The sequence below is a fragment of the Aedes albopictus genome, chromosome 1, assembly GCF_035046485.1.
Source record: "Aedes albopictus strain Foshan chromosome 1, AalbF5, whole genome shotgun sequence".
Lineage (NCBI taxonomy): Eukaryota > Metazoa > Arthropoda > Insecta > Diptera > Culicidae > Aedes > Aedes albopictus.
This window is the reverse complement of record NC_085136.1, coordinates 195,930,223-195,952,286: the sequence shown is the minus strand read 5'-3', so window position 1 is coordinate 195,952,286 and position 22,064 is coordinate 195,930,223. Positions and strand designations below refer to the sequence as shown.

The following is a 22,064-nucleotide window of genomic DNA, read 5'->3' as shown; positions in this document are numbered from 1 at the left end:
GGAGAAGCACTGGTGAGAGCACTACACTGGGTCATTACCAAGATTTGGGAGCGGGGTCAGATCCTGCTAGAAACACTGGCCATCTTAGATGTCGACTTGGCTAACGTCGGTACCAAGAGTACCTATAGTCGAAACGGAGCGGAGTCAATTATTGACGTGACCTTTTGTAGGCCTGGCCTAACAAGTAGTTCGAACTGGAGAGTAGATGATGGCTACACTCACAGCGACCACCTGGCGGTTCGCTACAGTATCGACTACAACAACAGCAGACAGCGGATAGAAGAAGAGGCGGCCAGGCCAAGGCCAAGCCCTCGTAGGTGGAAGACATCATACTTCGACGAAGAGGTATTTAGGGAAGCGCTCCGCCGTGAGCGAAACTTACTCGGTTTAGACGGCGACGAGCTGGTAGCGGTGCTCTCACGTGCGTGTGATGCGACCATGCCTAGGAGAGTCCACCCTAGAAATGGGAGGCCACCGGCTTACTGGTGGACCGACGCGATTGCGGACCTGCGCCGCGCCTGCCTACGGGCTAGGCGGCGGATGCAGCGAGCACGATCAGAGGAAGAGCGAAACGAACGGCGGGTGGTGTTCGCCGCTGCAAAAGCCGCGCTCAAGACCGAGATAAGAGCAAGCAAAAAGGCCTGCTTTGAGGGTCTCTGTCAGAGTGCCAATACGAACCCGTGGGGTGATGCCTACAGGATCGTTATGGCCAAGACGAGAGGTGTGATGGCTCCTACAGAGCAATCTCCAGAGATGTTGGAGGGGATCATCGGAGGACTTTTTCCGCGTCATGATCCTAGTCCTTGGCCTCCTTTCGTAGGACAGCCGGGGACTGGGGCTGGCGATGAGGAGAGGGTCACCGATGTGGAACTTGCGGGGGTAGCTTAGTCCCTTAGCGTAGGTAAGGCCCCAGGTCCGGACGGAGTTCCGAACCTGGCCTTAAAAGTAGCTATTGCAGAGGCTCCCGAGATGTTCAGGTCTGCTATGCAGAAATGCCTGGACGAGGGAGTTTTCCCAGAAGCTTGGAAGAGGCAGAGCCTGGTACTATTGCCAAAGGCGGGGAAACCACCCGGAGACCCGTCGGCATATAGACCAATATGCTTGATTGACACGGCGGGGAAGGTGCTCGAAAAGATCATCCTCAATAGAATGTTGCGGTTCACCGAGGGCGAAAATGGTCTTTCGAGTAACCAGTACGGCTTCCGGAAGGGGAGGTCCACCGTAGACGCTATCTTGTCGGTTACAAAAACCGCCGAGAAAGCACTCGAGCCTAAGAGGAGGGGAATTCGCTTTTGCGCGGTAGTGACTCTGGATGTAAGGAATGCGTTTAATAGCGCCAGCTGGTCTGCTATTGCCGATGCGCTCTTGCGTCTGGGGATACCGGAGTACCTGTACAAGATTCTCGGAAGTTACTTTCAGAATCGTGTACTAGTCTACGACACGGAGGTGGGTCGGAAGTGCTTTCACATAACCTCAGGAGTCCCGCAAGGTTCCATCCTGGGTCCGGTGTTATGGAATGTCATGTACGACGAGGTGTTGAGGTTAGAGTATCCAGTGGGAGTGGTGATTGTCGGATTTGCCGACGACATTACGCTCGAAGTCTACGGTGAAACGATCGAGGAGGTAAAGTTGACTACCAACCACTCGATCAAGGTTGTGGAGGCGTGGATGCGGTCCAGGAAACTGGAGCTGGCTCACCACAAGACAGAGGTGACGGTTGTTAACAACCTGAAGTCGGAGCAGCAGACGGAGATCAGTGTAGGAGACTGTACTATCCTGTCAAAGCGCTCCGTCAAACACTTGGGCGTGATGATCGACGATAAGCTTACCTTCGGTAGCCACGTCGATTATGCCTGTAAAAGAGCCTCCACAGCTATTGCGGCACTGTCCCGGATGATGTCCAATAGCTCTGCGGTGTACGCCAGTAAGCGCAAGCTTCTGGCTAGTGTTGCTACGTCCATACTTAGGTATGGCGGCCCGGCGTGGGGTACCGCGCTAAGTACTGAATGCTACCGACGGAAGCTGGAAAGTACTTACAGGCTTATGTGTCTGAGGGTTGCAAGCGCGTACCGTACCGTGTCACACGACGCTCTCTGTGTCATTACTGGTATGGTGCCTATCAGCATTCTTATCAGTGAGGATATGGAGTGCTTCGAAATGCGCGGCACAAGAGGCATACGCAAGACTGTCAGGATGGCCTCTATGGTCAAATGGCAGCGCGCGTGGGACAGTTCCACCAAAGGAAGGTGGACCCATAGGTTGATACCGAGGGTAGATAGTTGGATTAATAGGCGCCATGGGGAAGTTTCATTCCACCTGACACAGGTCCTGGTTGGTCCAGGTCATGGTTGCTTCCGACAGTATCTACACCGTTTCGGGCATGCGGACTCTCCCGAATGCCCAGTGTGCAATGGTTTAGAGGAAACGGCGGAACACGTTTTGCTCGTGTGCCCGCGTTTTCGCACAATGCGTGACCGCATGCTTGCCACATGCGGGGAGGACACAACTCCGGACAACTTGGTCCAGAGAATGTGTAGGGATGAGATTAGCTGGAATGCCGTTTCAACGGCTATCACCCATATCGTCTGGGAGCTACAAAGGAGGTGGCGCGTGGACTCGGAGAATGGCTAGTCCAGATGCAGTACAAGAGGTGGTCCAGGGGTTCGAAGTCGGCTTCGTAGGTCATACCGGTGCCCTGCGGTCGAGATCGACCCTTACAGCGATTAAGTGGCCGCGGAGAGGAAGTCCCGGTAGCGGTGCTGTCGTGGCGTCAGTCTACTGGGTTGGATCTGAGCCCGTGGTTGGAAAGGGGTCCCCGGCAAGGGTCGGGGTAGGTGAGACCCTGCTGTCTGCAACCTACGGATGCAGCTGATTAGACCTGAAGGGTAGTGATACCCTTGCCTTCAGCAGGTCAGATCGGGTTGCATGTGGGCATCAGTTCTTGATGTCCGCTCAGCAGTAGGGCGCGGGCGGGGTTGACCCTGCCCGCCTTCCGAGGACAAAGGGAGTGGCGAGGACCACTCGGGAAACTGGCTAAGCGCCAGCATGCTATCGTGATGGACTCTCCAGTGCGAGTCATCGATGTTCGTTGCTGCTAGGCTACGGCAGCTAACCTTGAGGGTGCGATATGCACTAGCCCCTCTCTGAAGCAATACCTTCTTGGTGGTTCCGGAGAGACGTAGGGTTTGGCGACCATAGGAATGTGTTTTAGTGGGTCGAGGAGAGAGTAGTCCTGGCTTCTACCGGCATTGTAGAAGACGGCCTCATCCCCACACTACCCTAACCTTCCTGTTAGGGTGTCTGATGAGCAGATTTATCCCCCTATGGTTTAGAAGGAAAAAAAAAGATTTGGGAGGAGGAAGTATTATCGGAGGAATGGATGGAAAATATCGTGTGTCCCATCTACAAAAAGGGCGACAAGTTGGATTGCGGGAACTACCGCGCAATCACACTACTGAGCGCTGCCTACAAGATACTCTCTCAAATTTTATGCCGCCGACTATTACCGATTGCAAGAGAGTTCGTGGGGCAATATCAGGCTGGATTTATGGGTGAACGCGCTACAACGGACCAGATGTTCGCCATCCGCCAGCTGTTGCAGAAATGCCGCGAATACAACGTGCCCACACATCACTTGTTCATCGATTTCAAATCGGCGTATGATACAATCGATCGAGAACAGCTATGGCAGATTATGCACGAATCCGGATTCCCGGATAAACTGACACGATTGATCAAGGCGACGATGGATCGAGTGATGTGCGTAGTTCGAGTATCAGGGACACTCTCGAGTCCCTTCGAATCTCGCAGAGGGTTACGGCAAGGTGATGGTCTTTCGTGCTTGCTGTTCAACATTGCATTAGAGGGTGTAATTAGGAGAGCGGGGATACACACGAGTGGAACGATTTTCACGAAGTCCGTTCAGCTGCTTGGTTTCGCTGATGATATTGATATTATTGCTCGTAAATTTGAGACGATGGCGGAAACGTACATCCGACAGTCGAATCGAACATGGTGGCAAAGGGCTCCTGGGAGGAATGAGCGCGCCCGCTACCCCGAATTTATATCGACGGTGATGAAACCGAGGCGGTTGAAGAATTCGTGTACTTGGGCTCACTGATGACCGCCGACAACGACACCAGCAGAGAAATTCAGTGGCGCATTGCAGCAGGAAATCGTGCTTACTTTGGACTCCGCAGAACTCTACGATTGAATAAAGTTCGCCGTAACACGAAGTTAACCATCTACAAAACGCTGATAAGACCGGTCGTCCTCTATGGGCACGAAACATGGACCCTACGTGCAGAGGACCAACGCGCCCTTGGAGTTTTCGAACGGAAGGTGATGCGTACCATCTACGGCGGAGTGCAGATGGAAGACAAGACTTGGAGAAGGCGAATGAACCACGAGCTGCATCAGCTGCTGAGAGAACCAACCATCGTCCATACCGCGAAAATCGGGAGGCTACGGTGGGCGGGTCACGTCATCAGGATGTCGGATAGCAACCCGACTAAAATGGTTCTCGAGAGTCATCCGACCGGAACAAGAAGACGTGGAGCGCAGCGAGCTAGGTGGGTCGACCAAGTGGAGGACGATCTGCGGACCCTACGCAGAGTGCGGAACTGGAGACAAACAGCCATGGACCGAGTGGAATGGAGACGACTACTATGTACAGCAGAGGCCACCCGGCCTTAGCCTGATCGGTAAGGTAAGTAAAGTTAGTCTAATTGTAACTGTCGGATTGGGTTTAGCTGTTTCACATATAAGTCATTAAAATTTCTAATTTTCCCCCGCACATCTTGTATTGTCAATAATGTATTGACAGTACAACTGCCCATGTTCACATAGTCGACTTAACCACCACTGATAATGTAATGCACAAGTTTATATGCCATCGCTGTGCATACTTATGACCAATTTTATTGAATAGACTACAAGATCTAACAATCAGTAAGATGCCAACATGGAAAAAATACTCGATTTTCGCATTATTCATTGTTAAACATTTAAAACTACATTAGCGCTTACGTCATCTATGTGAATATGGGCAGACAAGATGTGCGGGAAAAATGAGAAATTTCATACAGTTGATGTCCTCTAGGAACTAGGCCGACCTTATTTTAACAAAAAAATAAATGTTAAAAGTTGTGAAGAACTTGCGTATCACAAAAAAAAGCAAGATTTTATTGAAATACATGCCTAAATTTACAGTCCGTATCTCCGCTAATTGGTTTTCTAAAGGGGACAAAGTTGTCAAAAATTTTATGGGGACACAAAAACATGATGTTTTTTTTACTAATAAAACCGAGAACCCCCTAGGGATAAACATTCGCTCCGAATTGCGGTATCTTTATTTGTTTTTTGACAGAAACATCTGAAAAATGATTATTTACATTATTTTTTGCGATCCCAAAGGAATTTTACATTATTTTACCCGATAACACAAAAGTGAGAGTTCTGAGGAAAAATTCGATCATTCAGATATCAGAATGTTTAAATCATAGATGTCTCAGCAAAACATTTGTTTGTCGTAAAAGCAATCTTATGTGTCTCTGACAGGTTTTTATGTCACTGGATCAAAATCCGGGCTCAGCACGTCACTACTATGCGTTATTCCACGCAAGCCATTTAGCATGAAACGCGGGTTTTTGGTTGTACAGGAACTACATACATGGAATTTTAAGTCAAAGGCAGAATAACTTGAAAATGGCTTGTGTCCAACCAAAAACCTGCGCTGTCGAAACTCCTTTGTGACTTGTGAGCAAGTTCAAATGTTGCATGCAAGTAATTGTAGAGTGCAATTCGCTGTCCATTGATTACGTAAGGGAATTTTCACGATTTTTTGTATGAGCACCCAAAATTTTTTGTATGGCGTGTAAGATTTCTCAAAACCCTCCTCCCCCCATAAATCTTTACATAATTCATGGATATCCACAAAGTAGAGACTCGGGCAAGCGGGATTCATTTCCATTCGTGTTCGCTGGTGTGAAGGTTTTTTTTTCGATTCGGGACTATGAAGGTGATGTTTTTGTTTGCGATTTTCTGTGAGAAAGTGAAGGAAGTTAGATTTTTTTTGCTTTTTTTATATGCTCATAGGAAACTCTGTAGCAAGAAAGTGTGTTTTTTTTCCGGCTCATCAACCTTCGTAGTCATGAATTCCAGCATCTTTCAGTTCTGGGCGCTGCTGTGCTAGCGACAACGATTCGTTAGTGCGAAGAAGAGACTCGGGCAAGTGGGATTCGTTCCCCCTTGTGGTCGCCGGAGTGAAGGACCTTGTGAAGTCACCCTATTAGGAGAAAACACCCTAATTTTTCAAAACTTTATTTTCATGTGTTTCACAAAAACAACAGGCTTCTTCTTCATCATTTTGGCGTAAAGTCCCAAAGGAACAAAGCCTGCTTCTCCACTTAGTGTTCTATGAGCACTTCCCCAGTCATTTTTTTTTGAGCTTCCTCTACCAATGACCATTTTGCATGTGTAGTACACATTGTGTATGTACATCGTGTGGCAGGCACGAAGATACTCTGTACACAGGAAAGTCAAGGAAACTTCCTTAAGAAAAGTTCAATGGGAGTCTAGCCTCTCGCCTTCAGCATGGTCATGCTGATTACCGCATCGGCTATGCGGGCCCAACAGGCATGCAAATCGATGTGGCTTGAACATTGTAGCGCCTGGCTCTGAAGCAAAAACGCTAAGAAGTTAGTTGTTGCTACCTAATTGGCCAACTTTCGGAATCCGTACATCCGGTTCCGCATAGACTAGACCTCACCAGAGCCCTTCAAAAATGATCCCAGACAAGATGTTTCTCATTTCAGAAAAGCTATGCAAAACAATATAGTGTGAATAAAATTTTTAAGTTTTCAAGGGGAAAATACTTTTTTGCATATAAAAAGACACGAATGATCCATATTACAAAGGAGCATATAAGAAAACCATAAAGCAGTCATTAGGATCTATAAAACATTGTCGAATGCTCCCTGCTTTTCGTAATATTTGGCATTAAACAATTTCAGTATCTCATGAACCGTGCCATGAAATGGCTGAAATTATCCATTGAATGATCCATAAAAAATAAGTAGCGTTCAAAAAAAAAATAGAAAATAGTTCATAGAAAATAGAAAAATGATCCATAGAAAAAATGAAAATGATCCATAAAATATACAAAATGATCTAAAGAAATTTTATTTCGAAAATATCCATAAAATTGGGAAAATGATCAATAAAAATATGGACTCAATAAATAAAACCATGGACGACTTTTTCGTAAAATTTACACTGTTGGTTTATGGATTGTTTCCTAAATTTAATGGATCATTAACTAAATTTTATGGATCATTAACTAAATTTTATGGATCACTAGCTGTCCCGGCAAACGTTGTACTACCTATCTACTTCATTTTTTGACATGTAGTACTGTAGAGAAGTGCCCCACAAAATGGAATTTCAAAATTTCCCGTTTTCACTACTTTCCCGGTCGATTTTTACAATTTTATCGTACAAATATGTCGGAGCACTGTGCGAACAATGAAAGAATTATTGTGATCCGTTGAACCGTTCTCGAGCCAAATCATGACATGCAAACAACATCCCGTTTTTATTTATATAGCTTTTTAAAATTCTACGGAATATAGCTATGAATAGATCATTTTGAAATTGTCCATGGATCGTTTTATAAGTTTAAAGGCGCAAACATAGGGCTGCCGTTTTCAAGCACATTAATAGCTACTGGTTTTAAATATATATTAAGTAAATATTAATGTATAATACAGCGAAACAAAAATTACCTAATGGACATTATTATTTCTGACAGATTTTGGGCCGCTGATTTCAAATTCAGGCTTAGATTTGAACCAGCACGTCACAACTTTGAGTTGTATCAAAAATGTTAGGTGAAAAGATGCTATTCAGGGCTTTTTAGATCGAAATCATTTTCCAAAGCAGTCAATGGATCATTTATTCAATTAACATCTAAATCAACAATATAGGAAAAATATTTACAAAATTAAACTAGATAATAAAGTCAGGTACAAAAATTGCCATGTCGGGGCCCGTGGCGTAGTGGTCCACACGTTCGCTTCATAAGCGGATGGTCATGGGTTCGATCCCAGCCCCGGCACTTTCGTCAGTTGCTCTTTCCCCCTGAGAGCAGCTAGCATTGACCCTCTTCTGAGCCCATGGCTCAAACGACCCCCGGATACTTGGACATCGGCAAACGGCAACTCATAATGGACCCCCAATCGGACTGGAAAAAGAAACAACAGCCACATATCAACATCCCCTGCTCATCATTCTACCATGATAGAGTAGAGAGTGAAAGCAGCGCAACAGCAACCAGTTCAATATAGTTGATTAAGAATATAATTTATTTAGGCGCTGTACTAAGTACAGCTTCCAATTGGAATCGCACACGCAGTGCCCTAGTGGACAAAAGAGCTGTAAATTAGGTTAAGTGATTGAAGAATAAAAAAAATGCCATGTAAGACATCCATCAAATGTTGCATGCTTTTAACTTTTGAAAAAGCTTTACGTTCGCGGAAAAAAAATGTCAGAAAAGTTCAGTTTGCTAGGACTTTCCAAACAAAAACTACAGGGAATCTAAATTTGCAAAAGGCCAAAAACGACCCCAAGCTATTCTTAAGGTTCAGGCTGTATCGCTGGAAGTAAAGAGGATGACAGTGCTTCAAAACACGTATAAAACAAACTCGCATTGCTTTTTTTTCATTTGACAGAAGCAGTAATATGTAAAACTTTTTTTTTACAAATGTGCCGTCGCGCACCTGATCTGATATTCAAGCCAAATTACTCATGCATGTGCACTAGCTAGCAAAAGTGCGAATTCCAACGTTTGTTAAAAAGTAGCAGAGCAAACCCGACAAAACGAACACCCCGCAATTCGGTGGACCCGACCCGGGTGCGAAAGGCTATTATTACGAAAGCCCCCCCGTTTGGGAGATTAAATGTCAGATCAAATTATTTGTCGAAGGGTTGCCATTGCTCTACTTTCGGTCGACCGCAATTGCAGCGGCACACATATTACATACATAGGTAGGTATGTTGTACATATCTAGCTGCATTCAAGAAACCTAATACCCAAGCACGACCCGCCTGGTTAGCTAGGCTGGTGTGGCATCGGTATACCTACCTGCCTGATGTGTAACTGCAGATCAAGGTAATCCGACTACATTGTCTGGCTGGATGGTCAATATGCCCTAGTTTTTTTGCCGCTAAGCTGACAAATTGCGCTTTGTGGTTTCCCTGGGATTACCGGTATAAACGCAGGAAGGCAATGGGTATTTTTTATCGTTCTATGTCAAAGATTTCTTTAAACTGTTATTCCATTTTCTTTAAGATTATTAATAGTTAGACCGGAACTCACATCATTTCAATATTTGATTTGAAGATCTTTTTGAGAAAAATATAAGATTTTCTTATTAGTTTAATAATGGAACTGTTATCATATTATTCTGAGGGATCGAGTTGGATGTACAACCAACTTCGTTGTAGTTCTCGTTGGTTTCCAAATTGTTGAAAGCCTGCCAAAATTTCTCCCATTTTGCAGTCACTGGAACGCAGTATTCATGGCGTTATCGTTTTCGCGTCTCCGTGCGAACGCCACACACGTATTCGCACTAAATCTACAGGCAGTTCCCATGTCACTGCTTATTTGCTTTCCTGTAGACTCTAAGAAGGTGGACCTGGACAGAAAGGTACTGCGAAGCGCAGGTTATACACAAAGCAATGCGATAATCACATTCGGATATGAGCAGTGAATTAATTTTTGCTCCGCTCTCAGAACGCCAAAGTCGTCGCACCATTGCCCATTTTGGGATTTCTTGTGCTATTGAAATGATATCATCGTTGAGCAAACCTGGTGCACGTATCGTCGTCTGCGTTGTCGTTGCGCGTTGCTCGGTGCCGCGCTCTCGTGTATAATAATGAGGTATGAAAGCTACGAACATAGAACGATGATCTGATGTAGCACACAAGAGGCCGAGCGGGACACATAAGGGGACCCTCTCTCATACCTGTGTCCGTAACCGTGCGCACATCTAGCAGCGATGCGATTATTATGCGTAGCGAATGAAAGGAGGGCGCGCTCTAGTAGGTAGTGGCTACCACCAATCAGCAGTTGCGGGGGAAAATTATAGGTTTCCGTAGGTTCTCAAGGTTTGCAGAGGAAAATCCTCCTCAGCAGTGAGAACGGAACGATAAAAAGATGCCAAGGGCTTTAAGCGGGCAATGGCGTCGACGGATTCGATGGGCAATAAATAATACTCAGATTCTTCCTCGCATTCCGGGAAAGGAAGCCTCATCGGTCCCATGATTTAAAATAGATTAATGTATGCAATGGTAGTCGCTTTTCATATAACTACGTACATACACTCTCGACCACAAGTTTGGAGTCATTCATGGAAGTGGAAGGAAAATTATTAATTTACCCTCAGCTGCCCTGTACCGAGTTAGCAGAAAAAATAAAAAAAATCAACGGTGGACGCACAAAAAAAAAACTTTTTTGCAATTACGTTGCTTATTACCCTACTTTTCACTCGCGGTTGCAACGATAAAACGGCCTACTTTTCTCCACTAAAACAAAGGTGCCGAAAAGTACTACTTTTCGGCACTCTTAAGGGTTCTGAAAAGCAGCACTTTTCGGCACTTTGGCAGCACATACATTTTGCTCACTATCGCGTTTTCCGTAGATGAACCTGTTGCTCCAACATACAATTAGCAGCAATCCAAATCAGCAATCCAAATCAGGAATATTAACGTTCCGATTCGGACCGCGGATCAGGTGCTGAAGCAGCATCTGAAGCTACTTTTGATCCTTCTCATGTTGCTGATTGACGACGACGACGACGACGACGACGAAAATGTGTGACACCTTCTACACCATAGCCTACCTGATCGAACAAAAAACTGCGCCGGTGCGCATGGATGCTCCCACGTGGTACCTCTTGATTTCATGTATGTGTAGATATAGATTATCCGGAACGGGTATTTTTCGTAATTGCAAAAAATGTTGTATGCAACGCGTTGCAAAACTCGATTTTTTCAGCACTCGTCGTATTTATTCAACTCGGCAAGCCTCGTTGGATAAATGTACAACTCGTGCTGAAAAAATCATCATTTTGCAACTTGTTGCATAAATAACTATTTTTTTCTAGGATTCGCTTGTCCGATGTCAGACAGTGCAGTGATATGGGAGATGATGCTAGATTCCTTTCAATTATGTGCTCTGGTGAGTGTCGTTCTGTCTGTCTGTCTGTCTGTTTGCATGTCTTTCTGTCTGACCCTTTTAGACTCACAAACTACTGCTCCGATTGGCGTGAAAATTTGAGTGATAAATAAATCCGGAACGGGTCAACAGATAAACAAATATTTCACCGTTGCATTAATGCAAAGCTCCGACGTGTTCATGCATAAAAATAATTAGGGTAATGCCTTCCCTATTGAGCAAAAACACAGGATTGAAACGCTGTTTGTTTTGTGTCTTATTATTGTATTTTTTGTTAGAAATGAGCATGCATGAGAACAAAAAGAACGGAATCAATCGGTGCCGCAATCGCTTGTTTTCGAATAGGATGAATATGGGAGCGTGAGATTTCTTATGGCACTCATACCCCATGTAAATCGATTGGGAAAGCAGTAAAAACGGGAGAACTCGTCTCGTGTGAAGTAGTGCTCCATTTTTAGGTCCAAATTTATCAAAGTTTGATCAGTTTTGAACATCAAACATAGACCAAATTCTGCTCGCTTTCACGGGAGTCTGTTCTTATTTGATATTCGACCTACAAAAAAGCTTATTCTTTAAGCTCAGAAGATTACCGAAGATAGCTTGTTGTGCATAAATACTAAGAACTGTGTAGTTTCAATCCGCAATCCGTCCAACAGTTCCCCTCGGAATTCCGAGTTCCATGTTGAATTTTTCACGAGTTTTCCTGGAATCCTGTAGGAGTTCTACCAGGGCTGGAGTATATCATATGATTCCACTTGGGCTCGATATAAGAGTTCTACCTCGAATGCATCCAGGAGTTCCAACTGGCTGTATATATCCATAATTATCACCTAGGATTTCTCCAGAAGTGCAGTAGTGCTTCCTGTAGTTCCACATGCAATTTCTGTAGCAGTGGCACCAAGTTTCCTCTGTGATTTCTCTAAATCATAGCTTCCCGGACATTTCGCGATTCCTTAACCGCTAGCATGCACGCTTTGATTGTTATAGAAAATGCGAGGTGTCGACAAACTGGGGGCTCGCGAGAGCCAAGTTTGGGAAACGAAGCTCTAGGTGTTCCAACTGGAATTCTTCCAAGAGTTATATCTTAGATTCCTTCAGACGTTCCAACGGGAATTCTTCAGAAGTTTCACTTGAAATTCCTCCAGGACTTTCACCTGATATCCCATTAGAAGTTTCAATTAGCAAATCAGCAATTCCGCAATTCCATCAGAAGTTTCACCAATGATTTCTCTCAGATTCAGCAGATTCCACCAATGATTTATCTCCAAATTCCACCTGGGATTTCTCCAGGAGTTTCACTAGAGCTTTATTCAATTAAGTGTTCCACGTTCCACTTGAAGCTTCTCCTCGAGTTTCATCTGCGATTTTTTAGGCAGTGTGGTTCTTTGGAGAATTCTGCAGAATTCCTCCACGATTTTCACCAGAGATTTCTTCAGGAGTTCCTCCTGTCGTTTCTCTAGAATTTCTACCAGGGATTTTTTTTTCAAAGGTTCCATCAGATAGGCTTTTAAGAGTTATACCAGGGATTTCTTCAGGAGTTCTACCTGGGATTTCATCAGCATACCAGACTTCCTCCAATTTGAATTGGAGTTCCTCTAAAGATCCGTCGTGAGTATCGGAAATGATTTTCCAAAAACGTTTCTTTGGTAGTATTCTTTCAGGAGTATGCTTCTAAGACTATTTTCCTGGAGGAGCACTTCAGAGTATGTTAATTTAGAAGTTCATCCAAAAATACTTCTAGGAATTTCTGCATTTTCACTATCAGTAATTCCGGGTGTGCTTTGGAACTATCTCTAGGAATATTTTTATAGGTCGTTCTTTCTGGAGTACTCCTTGAAAAATAACTTTTGGGACGTTCCTATCTGGTGTGTTACTTCAGGAATGTTCCTTGAGAAATTTTTTCTAGAGTATGGAAGGAGTTCCTTCAACAATAGTGTTCCTACTGGTACGGTAGTGTTCTTTTTCGTGTGTTTTCCCAGAGCGCTCCTCTTGAAGTGTTAATGCAATTGCAAGATAGTTTGTACAAGTCCTTCTGAGAGTGTTTCTCTAGTTCTAGAAGTACTTATTGGTGTAACCATTCAGAAGTACTTCCAAATAAGCTTCAGAATTTGTTGTTCGGAGTATTTTTTAAGAAATTTAAGAATACAATATTTTCGAATATATTGTCGTAATTGTGTAAATGGCTGAAAAGATTTCCAAGCGACTAACGAAGCAAAGAAAATAAACTTAAGTATTTTTAAAGAAATTGTAGAAAGAATTTCCAATGGACTTGCTGAATGAATTTCCAAACGAAACTCCCAAATAAATTGTTTGACACATTTTCTAAATTGATTACCAAAATAAATCTTGAAAGAATTTCCGAGCAAATTATTGGAACAAATGTCTGAAGGGATTCCCATAAAAAATACCTACGTTGTCCAAAAGCAATTATCGAAGAAATTTTCTGAAGGAATTTCCGACCAATTTGCCAACAAAATTTAGAATCGATTTTTAAATGATTTTCCAGAGGAACCCTTGAGTAAATTTCTAAACTTTGTTGTACTAATCCTCATAAAAGTTTGCAGAATGAATTAAAAAGAAATATAACGAAGCGATTGCTGAGAGAATTGGCGAAGAATTTCCCAAAAGAACTCCCCAAAGAATTACAGAAAAAAATCTTAAAACTGTGGAAGAAATTGACGCAGCTGCCAGATAAGTTGCCAAAGGATTTTCCAAATAAAATGCCAAAAAATATCAAAAGAAAAAATACACAAGACACTGTCGTATGAAATACCAAAGAAATTGCTAAAGAAAGTCCCAGAAAAAAACGCTAAATGAATTCTCAATTTCTGAAGAAAATAGCATCCGAAATTAGCAACAGTCATTAAGGACAAACGTCTTAAAATCCCGCTTCAATAGTGCATCAGAACTTCAAACGCACAAATTTTAAGAAACAAGCTTCAAACAACACTGCATATTATTATTCTGTGCTTGCTCACTTGTAATAAGCTTAAAATAAAAAGATCAAGTGCACTGGTTTTGTTTACAAAGAGATTTGTGCACTCGAAATCGTGAGTAGGTGCCAAAGTCGGCCATTGTGGCGGCCATTTTGGGATCCTAACAAGTCTGTCCTTAATGCAACAATTCCCGAAGACTTTTCCAAGGATGTTGAAGGAAGACTTTCCAAAGCAATTCTCGATAAGTTTACCAAAAACAAGAATCCCAAGGAAGTTGCTAGAAGAATTATCAAAGGCTTTTTCGAATGAATTCATAAAGGAATTCCACAAAACATAGAGATAGGAATTTGCGAAGGAATTACCGAAGAACATATATTCAAAAGATAATGCCTAAAATTATTATTATTATCTTTGTTTAAGAGATTTGCAGCCCTAGTCTGGCTCATCTCTGATGCCTAAAATTCTCCCAGGAAATACTGAACGAATTTCCGAAAAAAAATCTCAATCGCCAGAATTTCTCAAGAAATAAACTACAGAATTCGCGGAGAAATTGGGTACCGATGAAATGTACAATGGAATTGCCGAAGAAATGTTCGAATATATTGCCGAAAGAATTTTTGAAAGAACTCCTGGTAAAGTTTGTGACAGAATTACATAATGGAATAAAGAAGGAGCTTCTGTTTTTATTTCCAGAAGATCTTTTATGAGTAAAAATAAGGAAAATATTTCTACATATTTTTTTTTAAAGTATGTGAAAATATTTTTAAAAATTCTCTTTATATGTCATGCATAGCACAATCCAATTTTAAGTGTTAAATCAGATTGAGAACATAAAAAAAGGGCTGATTACCAAAGTTATAACAATTTCTACAAGGCGTGTTTTACTTTGAAAAAGAACGATTTTTCTCAAAAAAGTTCCCTTGTTTTAGCCGATCGAAGTGTGCCGTGAAGAAGTTAAGACGCAAAATTTTGCGCTCTGTCATTTTTTACCAGAAATCTTAGATCTTTTTGTTAAGTTTGTGTAGAAGTTTTTGAATTGGCTGTGGCGAAACTCGTTCAACTTGAAGTTGCTGGGGTAGCAGATTAATTGACGCACAACAGGACGCAACGCTAGTACTTCAAGGTTCGCTTGGTTCACGGCAAGTTTGGGCTAGTATCATCAAGAACTTTCTGACAACATTTACTGAGGCTTATCAGGATTGCAAGGAGTGCAGCTACAGAACGATCTGAACTTCATTCAGGTTGTCTTGCGCAGCAGAGGCCAAACTTCGGAAACCGGTGAGTTAGTTCCGATTGCATTGCAGATTTGATTGCACAAACACAAAATAGGGTAATTTTCCAATTGTTGCACAGCTAAAACTCGCCTATTGTTGCACACTCCATGTTATTGTTATGAGGTGTGCAACAATTGGCGAATTTTTAACCGTGCAACAATTGGAAAATTACTCTAATTGATGATAAACCTAGGCGTGTTAGTGTTCGTAAAAGGAAAATCCAATTGAGTACTGTTCCGTTTGATTCCAGCTGAGGGTTCGCAACCTGTGATTCTGATAGATACGTTTTTCGCCCTTGACTGTGGGTCATCTTCGGTGTCTCACTTAACTTGACTGCAGTCAAGTATGAGACACTAAAGACGGCCTCGAGGTTGGGTCGAGATGCGTGTCTGTCGTGAAGTCTGTCATAGGATGCGCAACCCCATGGTTGATATTAGGTGGAGCAGTGTATCGCATGATTTTCATTTAACTTACAAAATAATTACCAATTTGCTTTCCAGGATCAATACAGGTAAATTTTTGTTATTTACATCGACATACATGATCAATTATATATCCACCCACACATATATTTTTCAACCATACAAAACTTAACAAATCGGAGCGTTTGGTACGGTATGTCCACGCATCCTTCCTCCCCTGAGACTCTAGAAGTGCTTCGATTTCGAAGATTTATTACTAAAATCTAGACGGTTCTAGAATCGTCTTTGCGGTAAACACTACGCAGTAGGCCTGGCCGCTTTGATGCTTGTATCATATTTTTGATGTGCTGCAAGTATCAATACTGACAAGAAAACAATTTGGGCCTAATCTAACCCAAATATTTTCCAGGATGCTTTCTCGTACTGGCTGCTTCTGTGTTAGATTAAATTAGATTAGAAAAAGTTCCCTTGTTTTAGCAAAAAAAAATAAATGAAAAAATCATAACACTAATATTATTATTTTTAATTTCAAAGACACGAAACATAAATAGCGAACACTTAAAAAAAATTGGTTGAAATTGGTTGAGAACTGATTCCGCAATCGTAGTCACCGCATCGTGCTCATAAGGGAGCGAGGCGCAAAACGCTATATCTTTGCTTCTACTGCTTGGATCTCTATGAAAACTTAGCAGAGCGTTCTTATGAATCCATACTTTAGGATAAAATAATTAAAAAAGTCATTTTTTTTTTCGACCTCTACATAGGGTATTGGCTCCTTCATTTAGCATGTGGCTCCCATTTTCATCCTACGAAAAACAATGGATTGTAGCGTTGTTTTTTTGTTTCCTATTTTTCCATTTTTTGTTAGAAGTGAGCACGCACGAAACCAAAAAGAACAGAATCAATCGGTGCCGTAATCGCTTGTTTTCGAATAGGATGAATTTGAGAGCGTGAGATTACTCAGGCATCAGTATACCCTATAGACCCCTAAAACGCGATGATGCACTTCCAAATTGATTGTTCAATATTACAATGGTGCGATTGGAAATCTTGCGTGAAAAGTCCTGTTAAAATTTTTGTTATAATCATAAGTTTTGCCAGGTATTTCTTCGTTAATAGAATAGAAAAAAAGATAAAAAATTACAATTGCACTGTATTAAATATGCAGCAATGTTTTAGACTTCGTTGTTGCACAAATTTATATAGTTTTGGGTTTTTTTTTTTTAATTCTAAAGCTTTCAGACTCTAAGTGTATCTACTCAACAAGTACTCTACAGGAAGGAATCAGAAAAATCTGGTTTAAATGTTCATATATTACATTAAAAAATATAAATCAACAGCGACTGTCCCACTACTGACTACCGTCCCTTGCATGCTCAAGACTCAATCGGTGTATAGTCTCAGGTGTATAGGTACGTTTCGTACATATGTTTTCCCATTTCTCGCTGGTCGGGCGGGAAGCCATAGTTCATAAGAAAACACGGACGGACTTACCTCGGGCACCGTGGTTTCGTACGGTGTGTTGATAAACATCGGCGGATTATCGTTGACATCCGACACTCGCACTATAATCGGAATATTGCGCCTTCGACGTGTCGACCGGATCGTACAGCTTATCTACAGGCGAGAGTGAGCAGAAAACAGAGACCATAAGTTCAAGGTTAGGGCTTGACAACGAAAAGGTTGGGCTGGAATAATAACTGACTCCGGCATACGCACGTACGTATGAGCGTACGCGTACCTACACGTACCTGGAAGACTATATGGCTGAGATTTTCCTCATCGCGATCCAGCGGATGAATAAGCCGCAGGGATTTGCCGCTTAGCGTGAACGTTGGATTTCCTTTGGGGAAGTTGAGATCCAGTTGGATCTCGCTTTCTGGATCGCCGTAAATGGGCAGCTCTGGAGGCGTCGTAGATTGACTAGTAACTGTGAATGAAAATTTAAAATTGTTGGATTCGTTGGTGTTTGTTTTCGAACAATTCGATTATTATAACTTCTGAGTAAACGGCAGAGAGAGGTGTTTTCAATGGAAAATTTCCAATTGTAAGGTGCCAAGGTTTCTGCTTTTTAATTTACTCATCTTTACTGCAACCTAAGCAAAATTATTAGATTTTCAATGTTTTAACTTGAATGGGAAAAGAAAAAATAACAACCATGAACGTGCCGCTGCAGCTCAAAACCATCATCGTCGCAACGATCCAGTTCAAAGCCAGTTCATTGACACAAGCCACTGGAAATGGGAACCGACAGAAGGAAATGCCATCGCCGTAATAAAACAAAACTGTTTTTAATCGAAAGAACATAAGTCTGTAACAAATCGATTCAGTGCTCACAATGCGCTTTCTTCAAGCACGAGTTTGCGGGTTCCGCCTAGGCCCAAGAATCAGGCCTTGGCAACGCGGGCGATCTTCACACAATGGCACCGGAATGAACATAAAATTAATCCGATTAGTTCTGTCGGTGTGAGTTCTTGGTTCTGGAAAGGTAAATTATTTGGAATTTAAAACTGTAAAACGAAAAGGTGTGGACCAATCAAACTGCGCTGTGGGTTCAGGCCATGGAGCTGTGTAAAACGGGCTCGATGCCAAGCTACAGCAAATTAATTTTATTACTGCGATAAGGAACCCAAGTTTAGGATTTCAGCTACGGAATGCATTAACATTTGGTAAAGAATTTCCAAAACAGAAATGGGATCAGGTAATAATTACCTCTGTAGACCTAGAATTTATTGTTTATAGACGAGTGTGTGAGTATACCTTAGAGTGGGTCATCGGAACCGTTTTCTCAGATCAAAGCTTTTTTGGTTCCGTTTCGGGTCCTGAGTAGCTGTGCAAAATTTGAGCACGATCAGTTGCGTCTACACTTTGCGCATTGCTATTGAAATTTGTATGGGATTTTGTATGGGAAAACATACTTTTTTGCATTTTTGTCATTAGTTGAAAAAGTTTGTCTGAAACTTTTTAGCCGATACTATAAAATGATAGCCTAGGAAGTTCTGAAAAACTTTGTTGAAGACCGCAAAGCGATCCGATGCTTGTGAAAATAGTCATAACAAACGAACCGCATGCATGTGTTTATGTTTTAACATGTAAAGGAATAACAATAGCAACAAAATCATACTGTTTCGCCAAGCAATGTCAACGCTATAACTTTTTTCATAAGCATCAGATCACTTCGCGGTCTACGACAAAGTTTTTCAGGACACCCTAGGCTATGTTTTCACTTTTTCGGTTACATGGTTTTAGAAAAATTCGAGCTTGTTATGAGAGAAACGTAAAAATGTGTGTTTTCCCATGTAAAACCCCATACAAACTTCAAACGCGATGCGCAAAACGTAGACATAACCGATCGTGCTCAAATTTTGCACACTTATTTGGGTCCTAAATGGGATCAAAAAAGCTTTGATCTGATGGGATATCATTGAATTTTTCATTTTTCCATATAAACGATGACCCACTCTAATATTAAGAAACTGAGTGACTAACAAACATGTTTGTATTACTTATTTCATTAGGATACTAAGCATTCTATTTAAACTGTAACAGGCCTGCAAAATATAATAGTTCATTACTTTTTGCTTTGCAATCATATTTAAGGGGAACAAACAAACTATTTAATTTTGTCCGACGCTTCGACACCGGGTTCGGCGTCTTCTTCAGGGAAAAAATACGTCGGACAAAATTAAATAGTTTGTTCCAATAAAAAAAGAATATAAAGCCGAAACAATATTTGATCTCCAATCGTAGTCGAACCAGCATAACATTGTTCATTACTGCATCCAATTTCAGTTTTCCTCATAGATGCGATTTCTAGAGTGTAAGCTTAGGTAAAACATTATTTAAATTACCAGAACTAGTAGTTAACCACTTTTCCTGGACGCTGCGAGCCAGCCATAAAACCACAAGCAGCGAGAGTCAACGAGAGAAAAATATGGATACCATTGGGGATATGCAACATTGTTAGCTTTATCGAGAGCAACAGCATACTTTCAGATCATTGAATTAAGGATCGCAGGTTACTTACTTGATACTTGATGGGCTACAACTCGGTGAGCGTTAACGGTAGCGGTATCCGCCTCCACTGGCCTCGGTCCTGGGCCAATCGCTTCCAGTCGCCCTGAACGTTTAGTGTCCTTAGGTCCTCCTCAACTGCAAAAAGCCAACGTGTGCGCAGCCTTCCACGAAACCGACGACCCCTTCCTGGTTCTCTGCTAAATATAATTTTAGCTTGTGGATCCTCCAGCATACGAGCTACGTGTCCAGCCCACCGCAGCCTGCCGTGTTGTATTCGCTTCACAATATCCATCTCTTTATATACCTAGTACAATTCGTAGTTCATGCGACGCTGCCAGATACCGTCCTCCAGTTTACCGCCGAGTATTGTTCGCAGCACTTTACGTTCGAAGACTCCTAAAGCTCTCCGATCAGATTATCTCAACGTCCACGATTCATGGCCGTTTAACGTTGAACTTTTCGTCATTGAAATCATCGTCATCATCAAACATTTGAAAGCAGTTTTTTCGTTCAAAACAAAAGTTTTTGCTATGAAAATATATTCACTGTACTCCACATAAGGAATATAATGCAGTGAATATATTTTCATGATCCTTGTTTTGATTTGCAGCGAGAAAACTGCTTTTTATTTTCCGAAAAATGATGACGGATGCTTGAGCCTTAAAGCGACCGGAAGAATCAGAGTATTGTACAACGCGTTTTGTCTTCGTTTGCAGCCTACGGGACTTCAGCTGGTTTCGCAGACCGAAAAAGGCCCGATTCGCAGCTGCAATCCGTCTTTTCACCTCGCGGGTAACATCATTATCGCACGTTACTAGAGTACCATGATAAACAAATTCGTCCACAACATCAAACTTTTCACCACCTAGCACTACCAGCAGTCATGTACTTGGTCTTTGTGGTGTTAATTGTTAGTCCAATCCTAGCCCAGGAGCATATGCGACACCGTGACAATGGTTCCGCTCCTGTGCACACCAGCTCTCCTTATCGCTCCTTCCAGTGCTATGTTGAACAGTAAGTTCGAAAGAGCATCGTCCTGCTTCTGCCCGTCTAAGGTTCCGAACGATGACGAAATTTCATTCGCAACCCGTACACTTGATTTCGATCCGTCAAGCGTCACACGAATCAGTCTAATCAGCTTCGCCGGAAATCCATGTTTGATCATAATCTGCCATAACTCGTTTCTCTTCACTGAATCGTACGCCGCCTTGAAATCAATAAACAGATGATGTTGTAAGTTGTAAGTTGTACTCCCGAAATTTATCGAGAATCTGCCGCAGGGTGAACATCTGATCCGTCGTTGATCGGCCTCACGAAATCATGCCTGATATTCGCCGACAAAGGACTCCTCAATCGGTCTCAGCCTGTGGAACAGAACTCCGGACAAAATTTTGTATGCTGAATTGAGGAGTGTTATTCCTCTGTAATGGTCCATTGCACGAATTTATTCTGGCCTGCTTACTCTCACACGAAATTTGACGTTTGAGCGGTGTCGGCACCTCTCAAACGTCAAATTTCGTGTGAGAGTAAGCAGGCCAGAATAAATTCGTGCACTGGACCATTCGCACACTCCAGTTGATGCCTGTTCTTGAAAAAAAGGGCAAATGAGACCATCCAACCAACTAGCAGGCAGTTCTTCCTCCTCCCATATCTTCAATAAAATACGGTGTAAGGATTGATACAGCTGTTCACTACCGTGCTTGAGAAGCTCGGCCGGGAGTTCGTCCTTCTCAGCAGCCTTGTTGTTCTTCAGTCCCCTAATGGCTGTCTTGACCTCGTCTAGCGTTGGAGGTTCCACAGCTTGTCCGTCGTCGTCGATTCGAATTCTGTCCGTCGCTCTTCCACTCCTACCGTTCAACAATACCTCAAAGTGCTCTGTCCCCCTGGCAGCCACCATTGTTTTGTCTGTCAGCAAGTTTCCATTACGGTCGTTGCACATGTCGGGAGAAGGCGCTGTTTTTTTCCGCACGCCATTGACAGTTTCGTAAAATCTCCGCATATCATTCTGTTCCATACTCTCTTGCGCCTGAGCAAACACATTTTCCTCGTGCTTTTTTTGTTTTTGCAGTGGATTCGTTTTTCGGCTACTCTTGCTTCCCTATATCGCTCCCTGCTCTGCCGGGTCCCCGACACCAGCTTCCGGCTTCTGGCAACATTCTTCTCGCCCGTTACTCTCTGG

The 22,064-nt window shown here is 42.6% G+C and overlaps 1 protein-coding gene across 8 annotated transcripts in view; it reads right to left on the bottom strand.

The window, feature by feature from the left end:
* Positions 1-22,064, bottom strand: part of LOC109423237 (cadherin-99C-like) — a 414,770-nt gene that overhangs the window by 175,159 nt on the left and 217,547 nt on the right. For all 8 annotated transcript variants that reach the window (XM_062846072.1, XM_062846079.1, XM_062846075.1 and 5 more), the window contains 2 exons: positions 17,620-17,798; positions 17,363-17,485 (listed from right to left, as the gene is read on the bottom strand). In XM_062846072.1, the coding sequence (XP_062702056.1) occupies positions 17,363-17,485; positions 17,620-17,798 (302 nt within the window). The remainder of the gene's footprint in view (positions 1-17,362; positions 17,486-17,619; positions 17,799-22,064) is intronic.